The sequence below is a fragment of the Monopterus albus genome, unplaced genomic scaffold (genome assembly GCF_001952655.1).
Source record: "Monopterus albus unplaced genomic scaffold, M_albus_1.0 scaffold137.1, whole genome shotgun sequence".
NCBI classification, from domain to species: domain Eukaryota; kingdom Metazoa; phylum Chordata; class Actinopteri; order Synbranchiformes; family Synbranchidae; genus Monopterus; species Monopterus albus.
In genome coordinates, this window is record NW_018128017.1 from 578,527 (window position 1) to 588,873 (window position 10,347).

At 40.7% G+C, this 10,347-nt stretch overlaps 2 protein-coding genes across 4 annotated transcripts in view; both read left to right on the plus strand.

The window, feature by feature from the left end:
* ano1a (anoctamin 1, calcium activated chloride channel a) overlaps positions 1–6,121 on the plus strand; it is an 88,073-nt gene extending 81,952 nt beyond the window's left edge. For all 3 annotated transcript variants that reach the window (XM_020613713.1, XM_020613711.1, XM_020613712.1), the window contains 4 exons: positions 2,820–2,872; positions 3,484–3,668; positions 3,911–4,016; positions 5,467–6,121. In XM_020613713.1, the coding sequence (XP_020469369.1) occupies positions 2,820–2,872; positions 3,484–3,668; positions 3,911–4,016; positions 5,467–5,691 (569 nt within the window). In that variant the 3' untranslated portion in view covers positions 5,692–6,121. The remainder of the gene's footprint in view (positions 1–2,819; positions 2,873–3,483; positions 3,669–3,910; positions 4,017–5,466) is intronic.
* A 3,799-nt stretch (positions 6,122–9,920) lies between these two features.
* The window catches only part of fadd (Fas (tnfrsf6)-associated via death domain), a 2,985-nt gene continuing 2,558 nt past the window's right edge, over positions 9,921–10,347 (plus strand). The window contains exon 1 of the mRNA XM_020613729.1: positions 9,921–10,315. Coding sequence (XP_020469385.1) covers positions 10,015–10,315 — 301 coding nt within the window. The 5' untranslated portion in view covers positions 9,921–10,014. The remainder of the gene's footprint in view (positions 10,316–10,347) is intronic.

Consider the following 10,347-nt stretch of genomic DNA (forward strand, 5'->3'; position numbering starts at 1 on the left):
TGTATAGACAGGTGTGTGGCTTTCCTAATCACGTCCAATCAGTATAATCAAACACCGCTGGACTCAAATGAAGGTGTAGAACCATCTCAGGGATGATCAGATGAAATGGACAGAGCCTAAGTTAAATATATGAGTGTCACAGCGAAGGGTCTGAATACTTATGACCATGTGATATTTCAGTTTTTCTTTTTTAATAAATCTGCAAAAATGTCAAAAATTCTGTGTTTTTCTGTCAATATGGGGTGCTGTGTGTACATTAATGAGGAAAAAAATGAACTTAAATGATTTTAGCATATGGCTGCAATATAACAAAGAGTGAAAAATTTAAGGGGGTCTGAATACTTTCTGTACCCACTGTATAACCACTTAGCCGAAACATTCCTACAACAACACAACACAGCACACAGTGGGCTCTTTTTTCCTGCCAGTGCAGCTTCAAACTGTCTTTATGCAGTCGTCCTCAGGTGCATTTTGCGCATTGGTGTGTTTGGTATTTTCCTGCTATGAATACAATTACACTGAGGTGGGAGAAGAGGCACAGTGGAGGCCGTGTCTATACTGATTAGGCAGTGCAGCGCAATTTTGGTGGTGGTTTTGACCCAAAATAGTGATAACAGCTGCTCAGACCACCTATAATCGTTATATCACAGGTATGTTTGCTCTGCTGGAATTCACTGTGAATAATTTATTGAGAAATTATCTGAATTGTGATATTTGTGTGATAATTTAGAAAGATTATTTTTAAGATAAATAAACTAGTCATCAGTATGTGGCTCTAGATGCGACTATTGTCAAGCATGTGGTTAAACGCTTAAAAAGTTACAAGCACATATGCCTGAGACCCCCATGGATTTCGCACACTGGATGCAACTGTGAATAAATTACACTATATAACTGCTGCTAGTTACAGGGTCAGAGACTCTTTATCTTCCATTCATAAAGGCTGCTCAGTGATATTAGCAGACTGCTGAATGAATATTTATGTGCAGTACTTCTACATAGCTAGTTTTGTCATGGCCAATCTAGGAATAGAGTACATAAATGACAGGAGAAAGAATCTTTCCTCTCATATAATTCCATGTCCTGACATCAGTGACAGCAGTCAGTCAGGTTTCTGTCCTGCTCTTTAAAGGAAATGAGAAGAGCCGGTTTGATTGGACATAACTAAAGCCACCCCCAACTCCTCCTGCTCACCTCTAATAATTATTCTGCCTGTTCTCCACAATGCGCCCAGTAACTCCTGGCTGTGCACGAAGGTCTACTGCGTCTGTTGTCACCGCAATTGCACAAAATTGTTGCCTTGCACCAGGAGTTTGGACATAAGTTTAGCACTGTGCCTTGCTTCAGGAAAATAGAGCCCAATGAAGGCTTTCCACCCTTAAATGCACCAGACATTCAGTTTATTTTTACATTAGATTTGACTTAGAAGAAATGGTCCCTGTTTGCAGAGACCTTACACACAATAAAGAGACCACTTCTCATCCGAATTAATTTGACAGGTCCTCTTGACCAATCAGAACCGTCAACGATTCTGATTGGTTGGGGGCGGGACTAAGGACCGGAAGACTATTCTGATTGGTCAAGATGACCTGTCAAATTAATTCGGATGAGAAGTGGTCTCTTATTGTGTGTGACCTTAATTCCTCAGCTGGTCTCATGCTCAGGGTTAGTGCTGTAGTCCACCTAAACTAAGACCAAGTCAAGACCAGGACCAGACCAGTGCAGTTACTTTACACTGAATCTGATAGTTTGAGAGGACTGGCTCATCAGTGTTTCACTGACACTAATGGCACTATATAGGAGTGAAGTTACTGAATATCATTCCCTAAAAAAATCCCAAAAATTATGCAAAAATTGTTTGTTTGCCCAACCCCCCTCCCAAAATTAAGTGTTTTACTATAACCAAACTGCACTGAATTTGACTGTAGGCCTACTACACTATATAAGAGTTATTTGGGTTATTTAATATTTTTGTAGTAGCCTCTCTCTTTTCAGTGTTGCACTTTGTAGACAGTCCCTGCGCGTTGGTCTTACAGCCAGCTGCACAGACACCAGTGTTACTTGACCAGTGAATGTGGATATGTGGGTGAAGCTCGGAGGATGGCTCATTTTGATCAAAATTGGGCTGTAGCTTGTTTTCTACCTTATGGTTGGAAATAGGCGCCATTTGCATTCTAACTGTTTCCCTATGGCTTATTGATCAGAGAACTTAGAATCTAATGTTGTAGTCCAGCTTCCCAGGCTAACACAACTTAATTCAGTACATACAGTATCTTTGTTAGGTAGGATAGCAAATTCCGTAGCTGTAAAACAGGCCACATTTGTTTTATTTTCTTTCGATTTGCTTTTATTATTAAGATATTAATCCACTCTGGGTGTAACTATGATCAGTCACACAGATGTTTGTCCAAACACTGACTGTTGATTGCAGGTCATTCCTGTTGCAAACTTAAGTTTCTGTTTGAGATCAAGCATAGAATTGTTGTCATTATTTTTCCTTCCATTCTGATGTGTCACCTTTTTTACGTTAACAAATAAAACTGATAATGCACAGGTACTTTCTCCACAATTATGGTCTTGACTGGTCTCAAAATAAAATCCCACTTTGTCCAAGACCTACACAAGAATGAGTGAAAATGTGGTCGATTCCAAGACAAAACCAAGACCCAAAAGTGGTCTTGAGATGATCTGGAGTACTACAACACTACTCGGGGTGCTTGTGCCATCTAGTGGTGGCTGCTACTTACTGACCCTGTACAGTAGTAGCATTTTGAAGCTGCTGTTTTTACCTTGATAATGGTTCTTCTACCTTTCTGCAGGTATCTGGTACAACCTCTTGAGAGGCCTCAGCAAGGCAGCAGTCATTGTTAATGTAAGTCTTATATATCTTTATAGTTAATGTGCAGTTTTACTCCTAAAACACGCCAGGGCTGGTCTAAAACTACTCTAACACAGGTGTGTCTGAACATGTAGCATCAAGTCTATAATCATGGGCCATGAGCCTGAGCTTAACAGACTACTTTAGTGAGTGAAATTACTTTGTGGTGTACACTTTTATCTGTAGTGAGATGTAAATGTTGGGAACAGTGATTCCAGAGCTTGGATTGAAAAACTGTTCAGTTAGGTGTAATGGAGATTCAGAGCTTTTGTTGAAAGTATTCTGATGACCAGTGAGATTGGCTAAACAGAGTTCTGCTAACCACTCAGGGTTGCTCAACTCAACAAGGCTGTGACCCTTTACGAATAGTGACACCTAGCATTCACATTAAGAACTGCATTTAATGAACCAGCAGGGCCAAATATAATTTGACTTATAAAATAATTCAGGACTGTATAAATTAAGCTCTTGTTTTGGGCAACCTTAGTCTTACACACAGTTGGAGTATGAAACTGAATGCAAATATTTTTGTTTTGTCTTCTGTAAATCAAGAAATGAGGAAGAGTCATAGTTTATGTGACGATAAGCAGTTTTCTCTTGCTCAGGCCTTTGTCATCTCCTTCACGTCTGACTTCATTCCCCGGCTGGTCTATCAGTATGTGTACAGCCCTGATGGCAGCTTGCATGGCTTCGTCAATCACACTCTGTCTTACTTCAACGTCTCTGACTTCCAGCCGGGCACCGACCCTCTGGAGCCAATGCACCTGGGATACAAGGTAGAAATATGCAGGTAAGGTTTCACAGTTGACGTTTTCTCATGCCAAAACCTGCCAAACCATTACTTCTCTCTCCTGTAATCACAATGCCTTTACAGCAGTACATGTCATACAGTCAATATTTCTGACTTGGAATGTTGATTTTCTTAATCTTTATGTGGCATTCTAACAGCTGTAAAGCATCAAATGAAACTCTTTTAAATGTTTCTAAATACATCATATGCTGCAACTAATGTTCCTCCTACTGTATCTCCAGATATAAGGACTACAGAGAGCCTCCCTGGTCCAGCACACCGTATGAACTCTCTAAGGAGTTCTGGGCCATTCTGGCTGCCCGCCTTGTCTTCGTTATCGTCTTTCAGGTTCAAAACGACACACAGATATTAAAACAAACATGTGACCAAGTCATATTTATTATGTGGAATATGAATTCATTATTAACTGAGTGAAAACATAATGAGTCTTGCAGATTGGCTTGGACATGACTTGTAGCTGTCTGCTTCTCTCTGCTTGTTTCAGTTTCCTGATCTGATTCATTTCAGTAACTAACAGGCAGTAGACCTGATGTTTTACACCCAAAGGCCAGAGTAGCCCACAGATGTGCAAGGCAGTGTATTTTTAGAACACATTTAGGAACAAATAAGTTTGATCAAAATGCTTTCCAGAGAAATGACAATCACAAATGATAACAGACATAATTATGATAAATAAGTCATAATTTTAAGATATAAGAAAGTTTTGAATTTTATTATGAGATATTAAACAATTAACACAAAAAGCTAAATGGAAATGTTAGAATCCGCTCGCACACGGAAGTGAGTGAGCGGAAAAGAGAGGCGGACCCAGGTAGCCGACTTCAGTGCAAGCAGTGATTTAATAATACACAGTGCAGTTTAGTGATGACAACAAGTACGTGGGTGATAGTGGAACAGAGTAATCGAGTGTCGACCAGCAGCAGGAGTAGAGGGATGATGAGTTGAATGAGGTAGGCCGAGCTGCGTCGCGGGGTCACTCCTGGGCTGGTCGGTGGGTGATGGTAGCTACTGGCAAAACACAAACAGAGGAGTTGGTATGGCAGACAACTGGTGACTGTGCATCGACCTGTCTGGGAGGGTAGAGTCGAGCCAAGGTCCGGAGGAAAAACAGTTCAAGAGGGGGGAAAAAAGGAGCTGGCTAGAGCAGGTGAAATTCACGGTAATCCTGGGCATACACAACGGGGAAACTGGAAATACACAAAATACCAAAACGAAGAATAATCATGAAGGGAGACGAAGAGATGGCCTGAGAACGTGAACAAACTGGCAGCGAGTGAAAAGTGAGCAAGGTATAAATAAGGTGGGGGACTGAGTGAATGCAGCTGGTGATAATTAAGGAAACAGGTGGCAGGTGTGTGAGGTTGAGTGAGCGAAGACAGAAGAAGTGAGAAAAGGCAGGTGTAGCTGAGCAACCCTGACAGGAAACTTCAGCTTACTGTATCAAAAGTAGGAGTTTTAGTTTAATCATTAAAAGCTTTTAATTTGTTAATTTTTCTGACAGGAAGTGGCCTCTACCACTACAGCCGGACTTGATAATATTGATCTGTGCTACCTTTACATATGTTTTGCTGTGTAAATGACATTGCTCAATTTGCAACTGTTACACTACATTTCAGGACATCACAGATAAATTTGATCATTTTCCATCAAAGATGTAAACAAACCACAACACGTGACTGCTGGGTACATGATATTTCACACTCTGTGGTTCTATGCATTAATGAGGTGTCCATCTGTGAGGTGTTCCAGTCTGCTCTGTTTGCTCTGTCCTTTGCAGAATGTGGTGATGCTTATGAGTGACTTTGTGGATTGGCTGATCCCGGACATCCCCAAAGACATCAGCCTCCAGATCCACAAGGAGAAGATCCTAATGGTGGAGGTCTTCATGAAGGAGGAGCAGAACAAAAGGTGTGCAGCACAGGACAACCGCTCCTCTCCCTCGTCAACCAATCAGAGCCCGCTGCAGCCTCGTTCACGGCCTGTTTCGCATGCTAACTGTTGAATTGCTAGCTGCTGGTTTCTAAAAATAAGCACATCCATTAACACGTGGTCTGTAATCAATAGCAAGATTTTACTGCATTCACCTTGTTTTGGGAATATTTCCAGGAATGACCTGGAGATTAAATCCTAAACCTCAATGTGTTCATGTTACAATTCCTTCACTGAGAAACTGGTTATTTACCTCCTTTTTTTTTTTTTTACACTTTTCCCAATAATCTGTTACACCAGCCAGCCATTGTCAGCCATTAATGAAAAATCCTATAGACAGCACATTATTTATTAGATGCATTTAAAAGGAGCAAGGCATTAACTTCGTTTTACTGTGTTCTTTCCTTGTTGATGAGACCCAAGACAAGTAAGAAAATGGTGCCAAATCCTACTTTCATGAACATGCAACTCATGCATTCAAGCAGAAATTTCATACCTGCTACTTCTCCCATGGCACTTAAATGCAGCTTTTGTATCAAAGACGGCCTCCACCTGTTAATCCAAAGGAAGAAGAATTTCACTGGGTGAGATACGACACAAAAGGAGATCCTTCCTGCTGCCGTCAGTGTGTAAAGTCCAGACAGGCTTTTTTTTTGCACACGTATATTCAGGCATTTTGTCTGTTATGATGAACAGCAGGTTTTGTTAGACGTTCTGAGTCGAGGGGCACTATCCTGTCGCATGAGCACCACAGTGTGCACTGTTACATTTGATGGAGATAATATAATTATCTGTTCAGGAGTGAGACCTAACCTGAACTACACCTCTTCAGTTTTCACACTATTTAAACTCACTGAAGCCGCAATACTTCCAATTCAGCTTTTCATTACCCCCACCCCAAGATTCTGATCTTTTTCCCTCTGTTCTTCTGTCCCATCTGAGGGTCTGCCAGTGCCTGAGAGTGGACCTCAGACCTCCATAACATTGCCCAGGACCGTCATGCACACAAGCAACCAAGTATACACAAGCATTCAGTAACATAGTTCATTCATTTGTGCTTAGTGAGGGCAGGCCCCTGCTAGTCAGTTACATTTTATGAAGAAACAAACAGCCCTACAGTGCTCAGTGCCATTATTCCTGGAAGCACAAGTCACATTATTATTTATTCTAATGAACTGGAATTGCAGTTGGCAAGATTTACATGTACACATAGTGACATCATGCTCCATCTCACCTAGCTGTGTGTGCTGTTTACCCTTACCAACATCTCATGTTGGGTATGAAGAGAAACCTTTCCCGCACGTAAAATAAGAAAATGAAGATAATTCCAGTGGTCTTTCTGAAAGCTGCATCAACTGATGTTTGTTCACCCAGGAACAAGCTTGGAATACAATACATAAATGCCAATGCTGCTCTGTGTCTCGTAGCAACTCCAATCTTTAATATTTTGCCTCTTCGGTGACCACTGGCTTCTGCAACTTTAACAAGTCCAGAAAATGACAAGCACATGGTTTTGTTTCACTGATTAAAACTATAATATCCATTCAGTGATACTCAGTAATGCAAGTACCATCGACAGTTAGCCGCTGTAAATGAGATGTACTGTATGTTTAATCATTTTTGGCACAGGTGTGCTGACAGATTTAAGGTTGTGTACTGAAAAAGTAATGAATAATACTTGTGTTTCAAGTCATTTGTAGTGGTGTGCGTGCCTACAGTGTGCGACATTGTGCTCATATAACAATACGATACAATACAATGGGGCTCAGGAGGTAGAGCGGGTCATTTCCTAACCGGAGGATTAGCGGTTCGATTCCCGGCTTGTCCAGTCAACATGTCGAGGTGTCCTTGAGCAAGACACTAAACCCCCAGTTGCTCCCGGTGATGTCACCGGTATGTGAGTGTTTGGGCGTGCGAATGGGTGAATGGCCAAATAATGTGAAAGCGCTTTGAGTGTGCTGTAAAAAGCATAGAAAGGCGCTATACAAGTATAAGACCATTTAGACCATAGAAAGTTGTATCTTGGAACAACTGGGACTGAAGAATCTTGCACTGTTGGTTTTAGTCTCTGTACTGAATCCTGTACCAATGTAAGATTCTAATTTAATGAGACTTGCATTTTCACAGTAAGATTTCCTTCATGTCACTAGAAAGGTGTGTCTTGCCCAAGGTCACCTCGGCAAGGTGTCTTACCCTGCCTTATTCTCCCTGCTGCTCCAGGGATTCAAACTCTCGACTCATTGTCTACTCTACAGTATCACTGGTTCGTTTAGCAGTTTTCATACAGAGCTACACGGTCAGTCATTTAAATCAGGAAAGTCAACTCTGCCTCTATATTATCTTGCCTTATATTAACCTTATACAGCAAATCATTTGGGATTTTCTTAACGCTGCAACTCTTTAACTATTCAGGTACAATGACTGATCAATATTTTATTTCTGGATTTACCAAACAACAAAAACCTATGTGGGATCTCAGTGCTGAACAAGGTATACAGTATGCACCACAGACTGAGATGTGCAGTCACATGGACAGTCTACGGCGTGTTCCTGTACCATTATCCATTATCTATACTGCTTATCCTGCACCCTGCTATACATATATACAGTGAGTACCCCAAATTCAAACCCTCACCAAAGACTGACAGAATGTATTATTACATTTTTACAGTAATTTTCAGTGATATATAATCCATTTTCTGTAAAAAAAAAAAAAAAAAAAAAAAAAAAAAAAGTTTCATGACGGTCTATTTCTTATGTATCTGTTGAAAGAGTTGTATTGATCCACAGGAGACAACTGATCTCTCAACTGGAGACATTCACAATGTCAAGGATATATGTTATTTAACTGTGCTGATTTTAATTCTTTATTTAATATACTAGAAGTCATCAACATGGACCTATTTTGATGTATCTGCAAGAATGCCTGGGAAAACAACTGCCCACAAAGACATTTTGTCACAAAAGGCATTACTCCCTCATTTGCACAAAAACATTCAGATTTTTTCTTTATCAAATCCTAATACTGTTAATGTTGTGTCTGTATGTAGAGCTAATGTTGATATTCAGTGATAGAGCATGTGTCCCACAGGGCTGGACAACCTGACTGAGTTGATGTCACATGTGAAGACTGTCTTTCCATGGCCTTCATGAAATGTCCTCCTCCTGCTGTCTGCTGTTATGTTATAATGTTTTATCGATGCTGGAAATACAAGTCGTCACATGCCAGTTAACATTTATAATGTATGTCCATGGCACGTACCTTTCACACCACACAAGTGTATGTGCACGTTTAACTAATTTGTTTCTGATATTTTGTGTTTACTAACTGCAAATAAATAATTGATGAAATGCCTGGAGTGTACACATTTATTAAAACATTTTTGCATTTCACTTAATATTGGTACTTTGATCAATTGCGAGTTTGAATTACTGAACAATCTTTTATCACTGCTGAAAGCTGTTATCAAACAGTGGACATGGAAGAATCTTAAATATGAATATACTGTTTTAGTGACACTCTTTAACAATATGTTATTTCATAGTTTGATATCTTTCATATTAATCAACAATGTAGAAAATATCACAAAGTAAAACCAATGAGGGTGTGTACAAACTTCTGACTGGTACAGTATAGTCCAGTTCACATTCACATCAGTCTGGCAGTAATGGAGAAATGGGCTCACTGTATGTGGGCACAGCAATGTGGTTAGTGCTGTCACCTCACAGCGAGAAGGTGCTGCGTTTGAGTCCCGACTCGGACCAGGTGCCTTTCTGTGCAGCCAGTTTGCATGTCCTGTGCATGTGTGGGTTCTCTCTGGGTATACATGTCAGCTCTGTGACAGACCTGTCCAGGGTGGACCCTGCCTCTCACTCAGTGTCAGCTGGGATTGGCTTCAGGAATAAGCAGTATAGATAATTAGTGGATGTTATTGTATTATTTTTAATATAAAATTTTAAAATAAAGCTTTTGTGTTAACCTCTGCTGTATTGTTACTTGAAATCATTTTCTGAAATGAAACAAAGTATTTGCAACAAAGAACATTGAGGCAGCATTCTATTTAAGTGCTTTATTAGAAGAATATTACTTACATTACTACAGACCCGCGACCCGGTCCCGGATAAGCGGAAGAAAATGGATGGATGGATACTACAGACACTGTAAATAGCTGGGTAAAAGTGCAGCATTTTACTGGTAATGCTGTTGTTTTACTTAACATTTAAGTTCATGCAGAAGAAAAAAAAAACTGCATGTGAATCAGGCGTCTTGGAGGGTTCCTGCGAAGTTCCAGAGTTTCACAGAAACCCGCCAGAGTAACACACGGAAGTGAAAGTAAAACTGACGTGTTTCCTAGTTCAGACAGGGCAGCTCGGTGGCTCAGGCCGTGTGGGAGACATGAGCTCTTTAGCGTTAAACGCCGTTTTACTGGAGATTTCTAAGCAGCTCGCTGATGAGCAGCTGGACAACCTGAAGTTTCTGTGTGGAAACATGATCGGGAAGCGAGAGCTGGAAAAGGTCAAGAACGGAACAAAGCTGTTCCAGCTTCTGATGGAGAGGAATAAACTGGGAGCCGACACAACGGAGTATCTGTCCGAGCTTCTGGAAAAAATCGGTCGAGACGATCTTTCAGACAAATTAAAGAACTTTCAAAGTGAGTGTGGACACACCGACAATCAACCGGACGAAACGGAGAAAGGTGGGTACAACATGAGCGTCAGAGTGCACAGC